We start from the raw sequence: 21424 nt of genomic DNA on the forward strand, positions 1-21424 counted from the left end.
TTTTCCTTTTTCACTTTATTAACAGTTATTTGTTGGGATCATATGCACTTATACTTTGTAGTGCTGCTTTCTTGTTTATTTATATTAGGAAATGGTATAACAGTTTTTTAGCAAGCTGCTTATTTTCTTTTTACCCATGATTTTGACGCGGATTTACACATTTATTGTAATAAATTCATTTTACCACTATAGTATTTTAACAAGCCTTTCATGTTATGCAGTGGCTACGTGGTTTAGGTGGTTTCCTTATAATTTCACTTTAACATCAAAAAATTAATGGAAAATTCAAGACAATATTTTTTTTGTATTAGGTTTCTATTTTTAGTTCATATAATGAATTTTAAATGTGAATTGTTAAACATTAGAGAAATACTAAATAATGACATTAGTGTCCTTCTCCATTCGTGGATCTGTCACATTCTACGTACCTCTACGCACACAGACACCTCTGCAGTGTCTCATTCACAGACACCCAACATTCAGTGCAAGTGAATGACGCAGATCTAAACCATGTGGAGGCTTCATATGTAATATTACATCACCTTCTATCGTTGTATCTAGCACAATCCAGATCCATCCAGAGGATTCCCTCTGTTGTGAGTAAGATGAGGAACAAAGGTGTAACAAAAAAAAAATTATATATAATGATGTCAAATTTTTATTTATTGAGCTGACTCTGTCCCTTTCCCCCAAGGTAACCAGCATCCCCTCCCAAGAAATATGCATACAAGAGATTTATTTTTATTTATTTTGTATTTTACTTATTTATTTATTTATTTATTTTGTTTTTTGTTTTTTAACTAAATAATTAAAGAGAATTTAAAGCGGGAGTCCGCCGGGACTCCGCGTTTTTTTGTTTTTTTTAAAGTCAGCAGCTACAAATACTGCAGCTGCTGACTTTTAAAATGGTGACACTTACCTGTCCAGCGCGCCCGCGATGTCGGCACTCGAAGCCGATCTCTAGATCGACACTCGGGTGCTGCCGCCGCCATCTTGGGTATGGGAATCAGGAAATGGAGCCTTTCGGCTTCATTTCCCGGTTCCCTACTGCGCATGCGCGAGCCGCGCGGCGCAATCCGGACGTCCCCGCTGCCTCTGGGAACTGTGTGTTTCCCAGCAGGCAGTGGGGCACTTGCGCAAAGGGGCGGGCAGTTGCGGAAAGGGGCGTAATCTACGCCCCTTTCCGCAGAAAGCTATCCCGGAAGTAGGTGCAGTTACCTGGATTATCCAGGTAACTGCACCCCCCTCCCCCCTGAAAGGTGCCAATTGTGGCGCCGGAGGGGGGGGGGATTCCGATGAGCGGAGGTCCATTTTAGGGTGGACCTCCGCTTTAACACGTTTTGCTGCATTACAAAAGATCTGCCTTGTTTACATAGGCAGACCACCGTTCTTCTCTCTCGGGAATGATCGCCGGGTTTCCGCAGTGGGAGCGGGGCTCTGGTGGTGCCCACCTCAGAATCACGTGATTTTGCGCTTAAGAGCCGCCCTGCCTCAGTATATGTACGTGGGGAGGTCCTTAAAGCGGTTCCATACCCATTTTTTTTTACTTTGACCTACAGGTAAGCCTATAATAAGGCTTACTTGTAGGCACAAAGAATATCTCCTAAACCTGTACGGTTTAGGAGATATTTCCCTTGCATGCGGCCGCTGACTTCAGCGGCACATGCACTCTGAATTTCCCGGCTGAAAGCTAGCTCATTATGAAATACTTACCTTAGAACAAGGCGTCGGCAGGTGGTCTCGGTCCACGCTGAGGGAGCTGACACTTTCCCTCGGCATGTCTTCCAGGCAGATGATGGACCGTGCCGGAAAGACGTCTCCCGTGCACATGAGCGGGAGTGACAACATCGCGGCTCCGGCGCCGTGAGTGGCCAGAGCCGCGATGTTGTCACTCCCGCTCATGTGCACGGGAGACTTCTCTCCGGCACGGTCCATCATCTGCCTGGAAGACATGCCGAGGGAAAGTGTCAGCTCCCTCAGCGTGGACCAAGACCACCTGCCGACGCCTTGTTCTAAGGTAAGTATTTCATAATGAGCTAGTATGCGATGCATACTAGCTCATTATGCCTTTTGCCTTACATTTAAAAAATAATAATAATAAATCTGAGGGTTTACTATCGGTTTAAGCGGTTAGCACCCCCCAAAATATAATGCAATGGTTTATCAACCAAAATACATGAACCACTTCAGCCCCGGAAGGATTTACCCTCACCCCCCCCTTCCTGACCAGAGCATTTTTTTTTGCGATTCGGCACTGCATCGCTTTTACTGACAATTGCGCGGTCGTGCGATGTTGCACCCAAACAAAATTGACGTCCTTTTTTATTCCCCACAAATAGAGCTTTCTTTTGGTGGTATTTGGTCACCCCTGCGGTTTTTATTCTTTGCGCTATAAACAAAAAAAGAGCGACAATTTTGCAATATTTTTTACTATTTGCTATAATAAATATCCCCCAAAAATATAAGTAAAAAACAAATTTCTTTTCTAGGCCGATACGTATTCTTCTACATATTGGCTTGCACAAAAGTTATACCATCTACAAAATAAGTGATAGAATTATGGCATTTTTTTTTTATTAGTAATGGCAGAGATCTGCGATTTTTATTGGGACTGCGACATTATGGCAGGCACATCGGACACTTTTTACACATTTTTGGGACCATTGGAATTTATACAGCGATCAGTGCTATAAAAATGCACTGATTACTTTAAAAATGTCACTAGCAGGGAAGAGATTAACACTAGGGGGCGATCAAGGGGTTAACTGTGTTCCCTGCTTGTGTCTAACTGTAGGGGGAGGGGACTTCCTTAGAGGAAGTGACGGATCGTGGTTCCTAGATAACAGGAACTCACGATCTGTCATGCCTCACAGAACAGAACAGGGATTTGTGTGTTTACACACACTATTAGTAATGGCGGCGATCTGCAATTTTTATTGTGACTGTGACATTATAGCGGACACATCAGACACTTTTGACACTATTTTGGGATCATTGTCATTTATACAGCAATCGGCGCTATAAAAATGCACTGATTACTGTGTAAAAGACACTCGCAGTGAAGGGGTTAACACTAGGGGGCGATCAAGGGGTTAAGTGTGTCCTAGAGAGTGATTCTAACTGTGGAGGGGATGGAATACCACTGACATGAAACTGATCACTGCTCCCAATGACAGGTACTTTGCCTCATGAACCTTGAACTCTTTGCTCCTCCCATGAGCTTCCTACTTAAGCCATGCCTTTTTTGCCTTCTGTTTGCCAGATTATTGTGCTCTCTCTGGCCAATATCTCACTCTTGTCACTCCTGATGCCATCTGTATCTTCACTACCACTTGTTACTGACCTTTGGCGTGTTCCTCAACTGCGCTCCTGCTTGATCCCAACTTGCGACCACTCGCTACCTACCTTTGGCTTGTTTACTGACTATGCTTCTGCTTGATCCCAACCTGCTATATCTACTGCTGGATCTCCTGGTGGGGCGATCCTGAGAACCTGGTACTAACATGCAGCAAAACCCAAATCCCCTATCAGGAGCTCTAGTGAACAGCGGTTAGTGCTTACATCTTTCACCTCTTGTGAGTCTGCCTTATCTGCCAGGGTGACCTGCTTGTATACCAATCCTGCTGGTCGGTGGGAGCCTCTCTCTCCTGCTATAGCTACTGGTCAGATGTACTGTTATCACATCTAATCTTAATAATAATAATGTGTCAGAAACCATGAATCAGAAGGAGACAGAAATACAATTAAATCACACTTGTTTATTAAATAAAAATAAAAGGGTAAATAGAGAAAGCGTAGTCAAAGTATAGCCAGAGTACAGTAACCGGATCGAGTAGTCAGCCAGGCTAGAGTTCAATAACCAGATTGGGTAATCAGCCAGGCCAGAAGTCAGGGATCCAAGTAGAGCAACAGCAAGCAGGATAAGGAGCCAGAAGGTATGTCAGCAATCCAGTCTTTGAACAGAACTGCAGGAGATGGTTTCTTGTGATGTGACCAAGGCGAAGGCAGATATGAAGTGAGCTGTACAGCTTTAAGTAGGCAGGTCAGACGAGCTGGATAAGGAACAGCTGGCAACTGTGGAGAGAGATGGGAGCTGGCAATTAGTTGACAGCTGAGCAGCCAGTCCAGAGAAGGAAGGACTAAGCCAGCCCTGATACAATGTTATTTTAGGTCCTCTAATTTCTTAGCCCTTGTACACACGGTCGGAGATTCCGGCGGAATGTGTCCTATCGGACCGGTTTATCGGATATTCCAACTGTGTGGTCTGCATCGGACTGTTTCCATCGGAATATCCGACGAACCAACTTTTAGAAACTTGCCGGTAAAATTTTCCGACAAAATGCTCCGATTAGACATACTCCGATCCTACTCCGATGGACAAAGTGCCACGCATTTTCAGATCAAATTCCTAGACCAAAGCTATTGGCTACTAGCCTGAACGTAGTCCTGTGGTAACGAAATAACGTCATCACATTATGTACAATCGGATTTTCCGACAACTTAGTCCGACCGTGTGTATGCAACATCACTTCCGGACCTCTTCCGGAATTACTCCGATGGATTTGGTTGTTGGAATCTCCGACCGTGTGTACAAGGGCTTAGTGTTATGCCCCGCACACACGATCGGAAATTCCGCCAGAAAAAGTCCGATGAGAGCTTTTGGTTGGAAAATGGGATCGTGTGTAGGCTCCATCGGACTTTTGCTGGTGGAATTTCGGCCAGCAAAAGATTGAGAGCATGTTCTCAATTTTTCGGTCGGAAAAAGTTCCAAGCGGAAATTCCGATCGTCTGCACAAAATTCCTACATATGCTCGGAAACAATCTGACGCATGCTCCGAAGCATTGAACTTAATTTTCTCGGCTCGTCGTAGTGTTGTTGTACGTCACCTTGTTCTTGGCGGCCGAAAGTTCAGAGAACTTTTGTGTGACCGTGTGTATTCAAGCCAAGCTTGAGCGGAAATTCTGTCAGAAAAACCATCCAAGATTTTTCCGATGGAAAATCCGCTCGTGTGTATGGGGCATTAGGGTTTGACTATCATTAGAAACAAAGTTAATGTTTTATCATTGAACTTCTACGTCTTTTTTTTGGCCCAAATCTCATTTGTGTTACTGGTCTTACTCATTTGTCAAGTGGTCAATAAGGTGTGATTTATATTATACTAAATTTGATGGTCTCTTTATTTTGAAGACCATGACACTTATTTATATGTACTCCGATCTACCATAGCTAAAAATATCCCTAATTTCTCAGCCAGAGTCTTCTCTACGTAGAGGAGGGTAGACGCCCAATTTTAATTATCCCTTACTTCAACATGAGCTGTCCTGTTGTCTTGGCAAGTGATGTAACTGCAACGAACATCTTGAACTCTCTAATTTTGTCTCTTATAATACGAGGCGGTGGGAAAAATTTCCTTTTCTTTGTGCCATGATTGACAGCGATTAGTCGCATCCTACAAGAATTGAATTTAAAGCGTATGTAAACCCTAACAATGAGCATCTCTGATTCGCTCCCTTTTAGTCTAGAAAATGTAACAATGAAAGTATTTTGGGGTGTCTATTCCATAAGTTCAAAAAATAAATAAAAAATACCTGTTGATACTGCCAGAAATCTTGTGGGTAGATACAAAAGTAATGTTACAATGCAAATGTCAAACAATTGTAATTTGTATTTCTATCTTGGGTGTGAACAGTGTTTATAAACATTGTATCCAGCATTCCATTCTTTTTTGAAAGCAGCATCTTCTGTATTTGTATGGCAACTCCCTGCTGTCATTTTGACTGCTGGGAATTGCCAGCAAGTGTTAAGGGAGAATGTTGCAATATGGAAAGCCCGGAATCACCAGCCAGCAAAAGTAAACAGTTTTTATTGGCCTCTCAAAACAAGCAAACAGAAACAGCTTTCTTCAGCAAAGGTAAGGCAAACAGTCCACAATCCAGGTATAATTAAGACAACATAATGGCTCACCACCAGTATACCAGTCCCTCACTTGGGTTTAGGGTTCCCAGACTGCAGCAAACTAAAATCTCAGTTGCCGGACAGTCCACACTAGCTCACAGCTGTGATCTACTCCTCTCCACCTCACTAACATTGGCTGGCTGTTTCTTGTCTTTTGTCTGGACTCAAATGAAGATGGGTTAACCCTTTCTGGTGCAAAATCGCTGTGGTCAGGGTTGGAGGCTCTTTCCCATTAGTACTAAAATGCGCTCCCCCTTAAAGGAACCACAACCCAAGAGACAGAACCTTGACATCATAGCGCTAAGAGACTCTTGAGAAACCAAACATATTGTATTGGATGGTTACCGTCAGCTTTTTAACAAGTCCAGTATGTGGTGCCAATGCAGCCCTCTTAAAGAAGTAGTAAAGGCAGAAGTGTCAGAAACCATGAAAGCAGGCCGAAACAGAAGTACAGTTTAATCGCACTTGTTTAATAATTAGAAGGAAAAAGAACAAACGTAGTCAAAACATAGCCAGAGTTCAGTAACCGTAATGAATAGTCAGCCAAGCCAGAAGTCAGGGATCAATGTAGTGAAACAGTAAGCAGGATCTGGAGCCAGAAGGGATGTTAGCAAAGCAAGTCTTGAACAGGATCGTAGGAGATAGTTTCTGTGATGTTGACCAAGGAGAAGGTAGAGATCCTCTGGACTGGACAGCTTAAAACGGGAGTCCGCCGGGACTCCGCATTTTTTTTTTTTTTTAAAAAGCCAGCAGCTACAAATACTGCAGCTGCTGACTTTTAAAATAGTGACACTTACCTGTCCAGCACGCCCGCGATGTCGGCACCCGAAGCCGATCTCTCGATTGTCTTTTGGGTGCTGCCGCCGCCATCTTGGGTATGGGAATCAGGAAGTGGAGCCTTTTGGCTTCATTTCCCGGTTCCCTACTGCGCATGCGCGAGCCGTGCTGCGCAATGAGGATGGACCCGCTGCCTCTGGGATCTGTGTGTTTCCCAGCAGGCAGCGGGGGACTTTCGGAAAGGGGCGTAATCTACGCCCCTTTCTGCAGAGCTCTATCCAGAAAGTGGGTGCAGATACCTGTACTGTACAGGTACCTGCACCCCACCTCCCCCCTGAAAGGTGCCAATTGTGGCGCCGGAGGGGGGAAGGATTTCAATCAGCGGAAGGTCCACTTTAGGGTGGACCTCCGCTTTAAGTAGGCAGGACTGACGGGCAGGATATCATCAACAGCTGAGTAACTGTGTAGAGATAGGAGCTGGCAAGCTCAGAAAAGGACAGGCTGAGCCCAGCCCTGACAAGAAGGTGCGTTCTATGCATTAAGATAAAAAGCCTTCTGTGTGTAGCAGCCCCCTCGGCACCCCTAATACTTATCTGAGCCCCCTCTCTGTCCAGCGATGTCCACAAATCCCTCAGCTGTCTGGGACTCTCCCTCCTGATTGGCTGAGACACAGCAGCAGCACCATTGGCTCCCACAGCTGTCAATCAAAGTCAGTTAGCCAATAAGGGGATAGAGAGGGTGAGACAGGAACAGCAGCTCTGTGTATGAGCTGCAGTTCGGCTCGGGTGCCCCCCCATAGCAAGCTGCTTGCTTTGGGGGCACTCGACAGGAGGGATCGGCCAAGAGCAGCAAAGAGGAACCCGAGAAGTGGAGGATCGGGGCTGTCCTGTGCAAAACCAACTGCACCAAGCAGGTAAAGGTAAGTATAACATGTTTGTTTGTTTTTTAAAGGAGACTTTACAATCACTTTAAGATTGTGGAATCTTGACACTACACAGACTTAACCAAAAGGGCGCAAAGACCTAGTGCATTACCACCACAAATTTATTGAGAAATAAACCAATAAGAGCAAATGGTAAAATCAGCATTGTACATAAACCCAAGAACCGAAGTGGTCTTTCAGCTAACGTGTTTCGAGGGACAATCCCCCTTCATCAGAGCACAACTCAAAATTGCGGGGAAATATGCCTCCCAATCAGGACTAATCCCTGACAATGTTTTTATATAAAAAATGTTTTTTACCAAAAATAAGAATAATCTTGGACTCTTTTATTTGGTTTTGGGCTGATGCTCCTTTCTGTATTGCTATGCTTTGAGACGCATTATGTGATGTCGCACAACTAGTGCACTTAAAATGTTCAATAGACATACTCCTTCAGTCCCACGTGCATGGTGTCACATATCTAACGTGTTGCGTGTCTTTTTCCCATGCATTCCAGTAGTAAAATCACATACCGTGTTGCCTTAGATTGGTGTTTTGAGACTCAGTTGCTAAGTGTTGTTAAGGCGGATCGGATATGTCATTTTTTTTAATGAAGTGGAACATGTTTTGGCCTGATTCCTGTGTCGTGCTATTCCTGGGCCATAAAAACTCAGAGAGTTTATTCCTAGACAGAGATTTACTAGTGATGAGTAATCCTATGAAAATCCTGGCCGACTTGTAGGCTAACCCAGTGACTTAGTAAAGAATGGGAGCAAGTAGATTAAAGTCTAACCGCATGAAACGTGCCAGGCAAGCAGAGTTGAATTTAAAGGAGAATTCTTGGTGGATGTTACATAACAATATCTTGGCCTATAAATATGCTGAGGTCAAAGGGTTTTTTATTCTGTCCATCCAGTCCTAAAATGTACACAGCTCGGCAACAGAGTACAGTCCTTGCTGGCAGAAGAGGAGACTGGATTTTTCTCTGCTGCAGTTAACTGTCCCTTCCCCCAATTGTGATTAAACAGTTAAAGGAGAAGCTGCTTCTCACTTCCCCAGCCTGAGCTCTGCTGTACAAGGAACTGAAAAAAGCTGATACCAAGTCAGATTCAGGTACTTATGCTTAGTGAATTAAATATAGACATTTAGTTATGTATTAATAAATATGGATCTTGTGAACAAGTAGGTATAAATTGTTTATTGCATAAGAGACATAGTATGGCTCAGTGGCAAGGTCCACTTATTCAATGTGCCCTCCCCCTCCATAAAACGGTCCAAAAAAGTACCTGTGGGGGGAGGAGGGGGCGATAATATACTGACCTTCCCCAGCTTTCTTCCATGGTGCCTAGGCAAGAGGAGTGACATTATAATTACCTAGGCCAGCTCTCATTAAATGGTGGACCGCGGTCCGGACCAGGACCGAGTGACAGTCCTGTCCGGACCTCTGTGGCCACGCCATTTCGCTGCCTGTATGTCCTCTCTTCCTCCTGCCACTGGTGCTGCTGCCGTCTGTGGAGCAGAGCAGAAAGTGGGAGGAGAGATCGGTCTGGATGGAGGGTGCCCCACTTTTCAAGTCAACAAGCGGTCAATTGGTTGCTATTACATGGAGGAGTCCTAGCAAACACTCACCCTCTTGTTAATGGGAGAAGTTGGGAAGCTCCCACCCTTCATCCAGACCGAAATTTCCCTCCTAGCACAAATCTCCTCCACCTTCACCTCTTCTAGCTCCCTCCAACCCCCCCCCCCCCAGCAGAAATCCTCTTTCCCCATTTCCCCTCCGAACACAAATAACCGCAAATCAAAACTCCCAGCACCAATGGCATCTAGTGCCTCATTGGTGGTGGCAAACAAACCGTCTCTCAGTTTTCTCAGTCTCAGTCTCTTCTCAGTCTCTACATTGTCTCTCTCCAGAAAATATTCACAAATGTATGCAGAAGGAATGATCTGTGTCAGACATTTGAACTACAGTATTAACTGGGCTGGTGATACCACTAGGCAAACTAGGCAGCCGCCTAGGGCGCACTGCGCAGACACGGCCATTGATCTGCCGATGTTCCCCACCAGGGTCGCCATCAGAAGAAGCCGCTGTCAAAGAAAGCCTCCATGAAGTTCTCCAGCAGGCACGCCTCCCTCGGATCCTGATTGGTGGCTCTCACAGAGATTATGCTGGCTCGTTTTTGGGCATGGAAGTCTGGTAGTTCAGTTGTAAAGCTGGAACTGGGGGATGCTCCTCCTCAGCCTCTTAGGGCCCCTGGGCCCCTCCGCTCCGTCCTGACCTGCACCACAAGGCTCCGACAGGCTCCATTCTCATCATCACCAGCACAGCAGGTACAGTGGGGTATCTGGACCGATGCAGCGGATCTGATATGTGCACGTGACCTGAATGATAATCCCAGCACCGATCCCAGCTACGGATCCTGAGCCCCGGCACACAGCCCGACCGGGCCAGACCAGGGTCTTCCTCCGGCACTTGGAAGTAGCAGTCCACTCTATGTCTGTCCTGGACTGACTGCCACTCGCAGACAGTCCTGCTCTGCAAAAGGAGATCCCCACTCATTGGAGGAGGACCCCTCCAGCCGTACGTCCACTCCGCTCCTCTGTACACCTTCACTGTTCCGCTGGGACCAATACCCCTGACCAGCAGGATCCCAGCACACTCAGCCTATCCATATACTACCGTAACCCATCCATATACTACCCTAGCCCATCTGTATACTACCCTAGCCCATCCGTATACTACCCTAGCCTGTCCATATACTACCCTAGCCTGTCTATATGCTACCCTAGCTCATCTGTATACTACCCTAGCCCATTCGTATACTACCCCAGCCTGTCCATATACTACCCTAGCCTGTCTGTATACTACCCTAGCTTGTCTGTATACTACCCTAGCCTGTCTGTATACTACCCTAGCCTGCCCATATACTACCCTAGCCTGTCCATATACTACCCTAGCCTGTCCATATACTACCCTAGCCTGTCTATATACTACCCTAACCAGTCTATATACTACCCTAGCCTGTCTATATAATACCCTAGCCTGTATATATACTACCCTATCCAGTCTATATAATACCCTAGCCTTTCTATATACTACCCTAGCCTGTCTATATAATTGCAGACCACAGCTGGCGTACCACCACTATTTGTCTTTAGACAGCGCCCAGAGGTGCAGGTGCAGACCTGCAGACCACAGCTTAAGAAAATAGGTGGAGAGGGGCCACAAAAATCTCCACCCCTGCCACCTCCGCCATAAACATGGCCAGGGCCATGGGAGAGGAGCCAGGGGCAGAGCCAGGGGGTGACAAAATTAGGTTTCGCCTAGGGCAGTGATGGCGAACCTTGGAACCCCAGATGTTTTGGAACTACATTTCCCATGATGCTCAACTACACTGCAGAGTGCATGAGCATCATGGGAAATGTAGTTCCAAAACATCTGGAGTGCCAAGGTTCGCCATCACTGGCCTAGGGTATCGAAAATCCTTGCACCGTCCCTGCTTAAGAGGCTTGAAGATTTACACAATTGTGTCATCTCTAAGCATGCATCTCCAGCCACGAATTAGAGGGCGACCCTGGATGATGCCTGAACAAAGATGGGGCCTATCTTCCTGGAGAGAAAAGCAGATAAAAGCATTGTCAGAGGGGCAGTGTGATCTCTGACAGGTAATAAACGCTTATTGAGCATGCTGCATTTCCGATGACAGGGCCGCTTTAAGCAGAGATTAGGTGATGCTAAAACAATTGCAATTTCTCATATATCTCTTTACATTGTATTATAGGAACGGAATCGGTGTGATGGAAAGTGTTATGAATCAACGGTGAGGAGGATCCCATAAAAAAACAGACTTTGTATAATACAAACCCTGAACCCCCCATCATCATCATGTATCACCGTCTCACTCTCTACCTTTATACGGATTATTATGTTGGTGAATATTTGATTTATTTGACACGGAGGTGTATTACATGAAGGAATATAAAATGACACGGAGATGTGTGATTGGGAATATTAGATTTAATTATCAAAACACAAACAGCTTCCCCAGACAACCAGATGATTGTTTTTATATGCATCAGCTTAGTTGCTACTTTGTATCTCTTACATTTAATTACAAGTTTCTCATATCTATTGCCCCCTGCTGTTCAATGTCAGTACTGTAACAACGAATAGATACTGTGTATATCTTAAAATTTTATTTTCCCAAAACAAAGTGTAAAAAAAAAAAAAAAAACATAGTAAAAGAACAAAAAAACAAAAAACAAGCATGTTTAACCACTTGCCTCCTGAGCCAATTCTGACACTTCTCTCCTACATGTAAAAATAATTATTTTTTTTTGCTAGTAAATTACTCAGAACCCCCAAATATTATATATATATATATATATATATATATATATATATAATTAGCAAAGATCCTAGAGAATAAAATGGTGGTTGTTGCAACTTTTTATGTCGCACAGTATTCACGCAGCCATTTTTCGAAAGCGTTTTTTTTTTTTTAACTGTTTTATGAATTAAAAAAAAAAAAACAGTAAAGTTAGCCCAATTTTTTTTTTTTTTATAATGTGAAAGATGATGTTATGCCGAGTAAATAGATACCTAAAATGTCACGCTTTAAAATTGCGCACACTCGTGGAATGGTGCCAAACTTCTGTACTTAAAAATCTTCCGTAGGCGTCGCTTTAAAAATCTTAACAGGTACACATGACAGGACTTTCCGACAGCAAACAAAGGTCAGACTGAACGAATCCATCGGACAATTAGATCGTGTGTGGGCTCCGACGGACAAAAAACGATGCTAGGGCAGCTATTGGCTACTGACTATGAACTTATTCTAGTCCGGTCATGCGTCATCATGTTCGAATCCATCAGACTTTGGTGTGATAGTGTATGGCCAAGTCCGTTCATTTGGTAAGTCTGTTGGAACGCCGCCGAAAGTCCGTCGGGAAGTCCGTCGGACCTAGTCCATCGAAAAGTCCGGTTGTGTGTACGCGGCATTAGAGTTACAAAGGAGGTCCTGGGCTAAAATTATTGCTCTCTCTCTCTCTCTCTCTTTCTAACGTTTGCGGTGATACCTCACATGTGTGGTTTGAATATGCAGGTGCAACATACGTATGCCGTTCGCTTCTGCGTGCGAGCACACGGAGATGGGAGCGCTTTAATATTTTGTTTTCATATTGTTTATTTTACTTTTATTTTTATATTTTGACACTTTTTAATAGGAATATGGCATGACGGGTCCTCTTTACAGTGAGATCTGAAGTCCCCAGATCTCGCCTCTAGGCTGAAAAGCCTAAAATAAAAATAAAAATAAAAAAACATCTCAGCAAAACATCTCATCTTCCCAGCCGAGGCAACAGCAGTGTTTACAACTGCCGAGGCCGGACTTGACGTCATAACGTCACATCTGGCCCTGAAGGTCATAGAGATGGCCGGGGACCATCTGGTTCTGGGTCAGCTCTATGGTAAATGGTCACCACCGGCCGATTCATTTTCCAGCTCGCCGATCGCACGGGTGAGCCGGTAGAAGCACCGGAGGGCAGCAGGAGGTGGGATGTCCCCTCCTGCTGCCTGTGAAAACCATCAAGTGGCTGAACAGCCGCTATGATTGTTTTTATGGTTCAGGGAATCGCCTGAAGAAAATGAAGGTATCTGAATGATGCCCGCAGCTGCACCCATCATCCAGATATCCCCACTCAAAGTCCAGGACATCATATGATGTCATTTGGCGGGAAGTGGTTAAAAAAATTACTAAAAAAATATTTTCTTTTTTTTAACATACTGTTATCAGTCAGTGTCCCTGGTCACCTTCACACCAGTCATATGATAACATTGTTCTGCACTTATGACAGTCTGTAAAAAAAATTATGAAATTGAGGGAACATTTTCCCAAAAATGTTCATGGCACATCAGGACAGGGCACATGGCACATCAGGGTACAGGACATAAAACATCAGGGCACGTCAGGGCACAGTACATCAGGGTACAGGACACAGCATATCAGGGCATAGCACATCGGGGTACAGGGCACAGCACATCGGGGTACAGGGCACAGCACATCAGGGTACATGGCACAGCACATCAGGACACACAGGGCCATCTTTAAGGCAGGGCAAAAGGGGCAACTGCCCTGGGCCCTGTCATTGTTGTGGGGCCCAAAGAAGCTGCCTCATACTTGCCAACTATCCTGGTTTAAATTCCCTCGTCCCTCAAGATTTTAGTCCCGTGCTGTGCCCCAATATCTCAGTGTGAAGTGCTGCTACTAATGCTGCCCAGCTCTGCCCTATTGTTGTGTACAGATGACTCACCTGCAGACCCTGTGTTTACATGTAAACACCGACATTCATATGTAATTAGTGGCAGCTGGCAGCATTGATATGTATATCATGCCCCCTGAGGTCATATCTACAGTAATCTCTAGCAACCAATCAACATGCAGAAATCATGTGCTGTAACCTCTAGTAACTAATCAGTGATCCATAATGTGTGCTGTAACCTCTAGAAACCAGTCAGTGAGCGGTAATGATACACTGTAACCTCTGGCAGCCAAATCGCAATAGCTGCCTGATCTGATACAGTAAACTGATTTTGAGTCTAGCTGCTATTTATTGTATGTCTCAAAGCAGGTGGAGAGCAAAACTGCATGGGGGGGGGGGGGGGGGCAAGAAATTTTTTGTCCAGGTTCTAATCAATATTAAAGATGGCCCTGAGGACACAGCACTGCAGGGTACAGGACATCAGGACACAGCGCACATCAGGACACAGCGCACATCAGGACACAGGACATCAGGGCACAGGACACTGGGGCTCAGCACACCGGGGCACAGCACTACAGGGCACATCACGGCACAGGGCACATCGGGGCACAAGACATCGGGGTACAGAACATCAGGGCACATCGGGCCACATCAGGTCACAGGGCACAGGGCACATTAGGGCACATGGGACACATCAAAGCACATGGGGCACATCAGGGCACAGCATTTACTAGTCGTTTTCTTTAAATACAGAGTAGCACTTGGAATCTGTGATAAGTTCTCTCTCATGTCACGCTACTCCCCGGCAGCCCCTCCTCTCTTCTCATCCGTCCCAGATTATGTCACAAGCACATGGGGATGGACGAGAGGGCGAGAAGAGAGGGGGGGGGGGCTGCCGGAGAGCAGCGTGACATGAGAGAGAACTTCTTACAGACCCTTCCTGAGCTACTCTGCATGCTGGCTAAATCTCGATCTACCCGTCAGGCGCCAGCTGTCGGTGATTGACGGGTACATCACCACGGACCTCCGGGGGAATTCACCGCAGAACAACTGGGAGACCCACTGAAACCGGCCCGCTGAGCCATCGGCCCACTGGGAAACTCCTGATGGCCAGTACATGCCTGGTCTCATCCTCTCACTCTCTCTCATATGTTGGATGAGTAGTATGTTGGTGAAGATTTGATTTATATCACATATAATTGTTTTAGTTATAGATATATATATATATACACACACACACACACACACACACATATACATATATACACACACAAACACACTGTATATATTTTAGATATTTATTATTTCTTGTTATTTTAATATATATATATATATATATATATATATATATATATATATATATATATATAATTTTATTTTTTATTTTTATGCAACTGCTACAAGTACCACAGTCTGTCTTTTCTTAGCTTCCTGTAATCTTCTCCATAGCAGGTTCTCAGAGGGAGGGTCAGCGCTTTAAACTGTTTAAACGGTTGAGTTGCAGGGGACACATTTGGTCTTGTCACTCCCCTCAAATGTGAATCCAGGCTTGCAGTAACAGCCAATCAGGCACAGATCGATGCACGGTTCGTCTGGGTCACTTTTGGCACACATCATGGAACAGGGACTTCCACATTCATAATATATTTGATCCGGTGGGCACTCACTGTCAGTGTCAGGGACTGAAAATGTCAAAAAAAATTAAAAATGCATTAATAATGATATTTTAGACCAGCAAGATAAACTTTGCCAACAGACATACATATAGGAAAGCTTTCCTTTCCCCGGGATTTTTTTAAAATGTTAAATTCAAAATTTGGTTCCCCAGGCTGTGTTTCCCAGGAAATTCCTCTAGATGGCAGTATGGTTGAGGCATTGATTGGGCCATAAATTGTCTATAGGTGAGTCTTGTGTTGGTACTTTTTCTTTTTTTCTTTGTGTGTGTATAGTAATCACCTCCTTCTGCACAAGTATTGCGTCTCTTATGCCTTTGTTGATAAAGAATGTGTTTTAACGCAGCGCAATGAAAAATGCGTTTGGCCAGAAAACACAGCTGGGGCTGCACATAACTCGCTTTGCCTGCAATGTGATTGAATCTCAGTACGACCTGCCGCATTCAAAATTCAAAAGGATTTAAAGTAGTTGGAAATTGGAAGACATGTATGGGAAATACAAAACATATTTAAAAAAATACAAGAGTATTTATTTGTATGTCTGAAACACCGACACTCAGATTCTACAAAATTAAGATTTCAAATTTTGGTAAATGCTGGTGAATTTTGGTAAATTTTGGTGAGTGGATCTCCACCTGCACATTCACAGGTCCTCCTATCTGCTGTGTGAGCTTTTGTGGCCCTGGGGTTTTTATTTGAGGATTTATTTGTGTGTCTGAAACACTGGCACCCAGATTCTACAAAATTAAGATTTAAAATTTTGGTAAATGCTGGTGAATTTTGGTAAATTTTGGTAAATTGTGGTAAATGTTGGTGGCTGGATCTCCACCTGCACATTCACAGCCCCTCCTATCTGCTCTGTGAGCTTTTGTGGCCCTGGGGTTTTTATTTGAGGGTTTATTTGGGTGTCTGAAACACCAGCACCCAGATTTGACAAAATTACAATTTCAAATTTTGGTAAAAGCTGGTGAATTTTGGTAAATGTTGGTGGCTGGATCCCCACCTGCACATTCACAGCTCCTCCTATCTGCTCTGTAAGCTTTTGTTGCCTTGGGGTTATTATTACCTTAATGTTATACCCAGCAGACACTACGGCCAAGGAGCCCCTGTATTTAAACAACTTTTGGGGTCCCCATTCAACATACTGGCCAAGTAAGAACACTTATTCCTTGTGTATCAATTGACATTTAGACAGAAGAGAGCCCCCACCCACCTGACCCACATCTAGTATAAAGGGGCTCCCAAAGTCACAGAGGGCCCTTGTACAGCTGCACAAATGTTATGCCCCATGGTATGCCCCCCCCCCCCCCCAAGTTACACCATCATCCCCTTCTATGAAGAGTTTTTTTATAGATAATGTACCTGGTCCAGCATCTGTGAGTATGAAGGAGATGCCTGAAAAAAAAAGGAATTTATTAACAAATTAAATCAATCAATATTTTTGTATATTCTTCTTTTTTTGGAGGGGGGGGGTTTAAACCATTCCCCATTGAAAGATTTGGGTTTCTTATCACCGTGAAGAACAAGTGGGGTGGATCCAGGCTGCAATGAAACTGGGCTCATGGGGAGACGCACTACAGTGTGTTCCTGCAACCAGGAAGGTGGGTGGGGAGGGGCCCCAATGCTGATGGGGAGGTTACTATTCTCATTGACAGGAGGTGGGGGCTCTATTATTACTCCCAGTAACTCTAACCCTAACTTCAATGCCAGGGGGAGTGTTTTATTACCCTTACTAACCCCAATGCTGGGGGCCCTTTAATTACTCCGTCTGACCCCAACACAAGGAAAAAGGGACCCAATTCTGGGGGAAGAGGTCTTTTATTGCTCCCAATTACCCCAATGCTGGGGGATTTTTATTACCCCCTTAGACACGAGTACCATGAGATATTTTATGAACCCCCAAAGCTTGGGATGGGAGTTCTTACATATACCAATGGTGGGGGGACTTTTATTACTCTCACTGACACCAATCCTGGGTGAGGAGGTGGTCTTCTATTTATTCTACTGTCCCCAATGCTCTGGGACCTTTATTACTTCTATTGATACCAATGCCAGGGGGGTATATTTTATTACTTCCACTGACCCCTATGCTGGGGAGAAGGGAGGGGGGTTTTATCATATACTCTATTCCCACTGACTCCAATGCTGGGGGGGGGGGATATTTTATTACTAAGGGGGGCGTCATCACTCCCACTGACCCCAGTGCTGGGATGGGGTTTATTCCTTCCACTGACACCAATGCTGGAGCACCACTTGAACCACAGAAGGGATCATTTTTATTCCAACTAACTTCTGATGCTGGGGCATAGACTTCAATGTGAATCCTCCAAAGTCGCATGAAAGTTGCACCTGTAGGATATACATGTGACTTGTGTACAACTTTGTAAAGCACAAAAAAATCATATAGCATGCTTTTTGACCCCTACCCCATCTGCAGAGAAAACCCCTAACCCTAGCCATAACCCAAACCCTATCCATAACCCAAACCATAGCCCTAGCCATAACCCAAACCATAGACTAACCCTAGCCATAACCCGAACACTAGCCTAACTCTAACCCAAGCCATATCACAAACTCTAGCCTAACCCTAGTCATAACTGATACCCTAGACCAGGGATCTCCAAACCACGGCCCTCCAGCTGTTGCAGAACTACACGTCCCATGAGGCATTGTAAAACTCTGACATTCACAGACATGACTAGGCATGATGGGAATTGTAGTTCCTAAACAACTAGAGGGCCATAGTTTGGAGGCCCCCTGATATAACCCGAACCCTAGCCTAACCCTAATCCTAGCCATAACCTGAACCCTAGCCTAATCCTAGCCTTAACCCAAACTCTAGGCTAACCTTAGCCATGACCCTAACCCTAGCCTAACCTTAGCCCTCACTGCGGCAGGAATAGGAATTGTGTCACCCATGTACCGTATGTTATCATTGGTCAAAGCCAAAGTCGCACTCATCCAAAGTCGCATAAAAATTGCATCAACCTCGCATCAAGTTGTACTGTAAATTCACAATGGAAATCACATGATTTTGACGTCACACAAGTGTTACTGGAGTCTAATCAGACTTTGCAAATGATTTCTACTCACCAATTAGTACCATCAGGAATCCAGAGGATGGCCCCATGATTACCAAGAGTTTATCAGTTGTTGTAACAAAGAAAAAGGATGAACTCTACAGACGAGAAACAGACATGTATACAAATATCCGTATAACAATATACAACATGAGTGTAATCACACTCTTAAACAAACTGGAGTTATAATAATCCCCTACTTTATAAAAAAATAAAAAAAATAAAATAAAAAGTTTTGTCTTTAGATATACTTCAGATGCACCCATTTTCACTTTTTTTCACCCTGTGTTACATTACAGTAATGCCCTGTACACACGGTCGGACGGAAAAAAGGTCCGATCGGATTATGTTGTCGGAAAATCCGATCGCGTTTGGGCTTTTCCGTCGGAAATCCCGACAGAAAAAGCTTGAGAGCTGGATCTAAACTTTTCCGACAACAAAATCCGATCAGACTTTTTCCCATCGTTTGTAGAGAATTCCGACGAACAAAGTGCCACGCATGCTCAGATCAAATTACGAGACCAAAGCTATTGACTACTGGCCTCTACGTAGTCCCGTCGTACGCAACGAACGTCACCTCGTTCCGAACGTTCGCAACACACGTTTCGGACAAAATCCGTCGGAAAAAAATCTGACGGATTTTGTGGTCGGAATGTCCGACCGTGTGTACAAGGGCATAACAGTGTTGCAGATCTCCAGCAGCCTCTTTGCAAGCATTTCTTGCCTCCATGCACCCCAGCAATGGCTGCATGGTATTCCTCAGGGCGGGTTTGCTGGTGGTGACAGCAGTGGACCATGCCTGTGTAATATGTGTAGAAAAGCCTTTTGTAATCTCCACCAGAAGCCCATGTGACAGGGTGACAACCCAGAAGCACAACTGGGAGCCAGGGGCAGAGCGTTGTCACCCCCCCCCCCCATAACAGGAAGTGCCTGAACAAGGCCGGCTCAACGGGGATTATTTTAATCAAATCTGCAGATATTAAAAGTGACTTTTGCCATTGCAAATCATGCAATAACATGTTAAAGCTTAACAAAAAATAAAAATAAAAACTCATATGATACAAAGAAAGCTGTAAAATAACATTTAAATAAATATATCTCAGAAATAATAAGTTGATGAGTGAAGCCTTTTGCGAGGAGTTAGAAAATGATGGAATATCTGGAGGTGGCACTGACCTGTGTGGTGTAGTAGTCGGCGGGTTCTGTATCAGGTATGGCTGGGTTCAGGATTATATAGGGCGAGGGGTGGTGATATGATCGTACAGTAGATGGGTGCGGCACAGTAATTAGTTCCCGGTTCTCTGCTTGCAGGATTTGCATGAATGTATACATAATATTACTTTGCCATCAGAGTTCAGATATAAAGTGCCAATGAGGAAACACAGGGCACCAAACACTCAGCTCTATAATTAATAGGTTGGGAGGATACAATGTTTCAATGCCATTTAATTGTGCTCCTCCTTATCCTTGTATTAATTAGATCAGAAATTCAGCCAACCTGCTTCATTTATTCTTAAAGTGGAGGTCCACCCTAAAGTGGACCTTCCGCTCATTGGAATCCTCCCCCCCCCCCCCCTCCGGCGCCACAATTGGCACCTTTCAGGGGGGAGGGGGGTGCAGGTACCTGTACAGTACAGGTATCTGCACCCACTTCCTGGATAGCTCTCTGCGGAAAGGGGCGTAGATTACGCCCCTTTCCGAAAGTCCCCCGCTGCCTGCTGGGAAACACACAGATCCCAGAGGCAGCGTGTCCATCCTTATTGTGCAGCGCGACTCGCGCATGCGCAGTAGGGAACCGGGAAATGAACCCGAAAGGCTCCACTTCCTGATTCCCATACCCAAGATGGCGGCGGCAGCACCCGAGAGACGATCGAGAGATCGGCTTCGGGTGCCGACATCGCGGGCGCGCTGGACAGGTAAGTGTCACTATTTTAAAAGTCAGCAGCTGCAGTATTTGTAGCTGCTGGCTTTTAAAAACAAAAAAAAAAACACGGAGTCCCGGCGGACTCCCGCTTTAACTCTCTCCTAGCTTTACAAATCGCCATAAACAAGTTTGCGGCATAAAGAAATTCTGGCCGTATTTTGCTTTAATAGGTTACATAGTAGGTGAGGTTTAAAAAAGACACAAGTCCATCAAGTCCAACCTATGTGTGTGATTATATGTCAGTATTACATTGTATATCCCTGTATGTTGTGGTCATTCAGGTGCTTATCTAATAGTTTTTTTTAAAACTATCGATGCCCCCCGCTGAGACCACTGCCTGTGGAAAGGAATTCCACATCCTTGCCGCTCTTACAGTAAAGAACCCTCTACATAGTTTAAGGTTAAACCTCTTTTCTTCTAATTTTAATGAATGGCCACGAATCTTGTTAAACTCCCTTTAAAGGTTGATTTCCTTTGATTGGTAGCTCAACCTAGTGGCCATAATTCTGTATTTATACCCAGTCACGTTACTGACTTGTTGCCAATTACCCAAACTAGTTGAAAAATACTTTAGCGTGAGATGAAAAAGCAAGGCTTCACTTAGTAAGGATGCCGAGGCCTGCACACAAAGCCAATGGACGGCTTGGCTTCGGGGTGCCGACATCGTGGGCTCCCTGGACAGGTAAGTGTCCTTATATTAAAAGTCAGCAGCTACAGTATGTTTCACATAGGCTGGGACTCCACTTTAAACACCAATCTATGACTTTGCCTAGGTTGATATGATGTCATCAGTCCTCGGCTGGCAGGAAGAAGCATTTCATCATCATGTCATCA

The 21424-nt window shown here is 44.7% G+C and overlaps 1 protein-coding gene across 1 annotated transcript; it reads right to left on the bottom strand.

The window, feature by feature from the left end:
• Positions 1-15313: 15313 nt before the first annotated feature.
• LOC143933354 (uncharacterized) lies at positions 15314-19986 on the bottom strand. Its single transcript, XM_077456220.1, has 4 exons — positions 19843-19986; positions 18680-18764; positions 16949-16981; positions 15314-15595 (listed from the first exon to the last, which is right to left on the bottom strand). The coding sequence occupies exons 1-4, from the start codon at positions 19984-19986 to the stop codon at positions 15399-15401; spliced, it is 459 nt and encodes a 152-aa protein (XP_077312346.1). The 3' UTR covers positions 15314-15398.
• Between the last annotated feature and the right edge of the window lie 1438 nt (positions 19987-21424).

Source organism: Lithobates pipiens, unplaced genomic scaffold, assembly GCF_037356315.1.
Source record: "Lithobates pipiens isolate NorthernLeopardFrog02 unplaced genomic scaffold, aLitPip1_a1.2 Scaffold_27, whole genome shotgun sequence".
NCBI lineage: Eukaryota > Metazoa > Chordata > Amphibia > Anura > Ranidae > Lithobates > Lithobates pipiens.

What these genes read in the sequence shown, in the direction of transcription:
- LOC143933354 (XM_077456220.1), bottom strand. Translation starts at nt 19,986, where the DNA reads ATGCAAATCCTGCAAGCAGAGAACCGGGAACTAATTACTGTGCCGCAC. An exon ending in CCGACTACTACACCACACAG is followed by an intron (nt 18,765 to 19,842) that starts GTCAGTGCCACC and finishes TCTCGTCTGTAG; the next exon opens with AGTTCATCCTTTTTCTTTGT. An exon ending in ATTCCTGATGGTACTAATTG is followed by an intron (nt 16,982 to 18,679) that starts GTGAGTAGAAAT and finishes TTTTTTTTTCAG; the next exon opens with GCATCTCCTTCATACTCACA.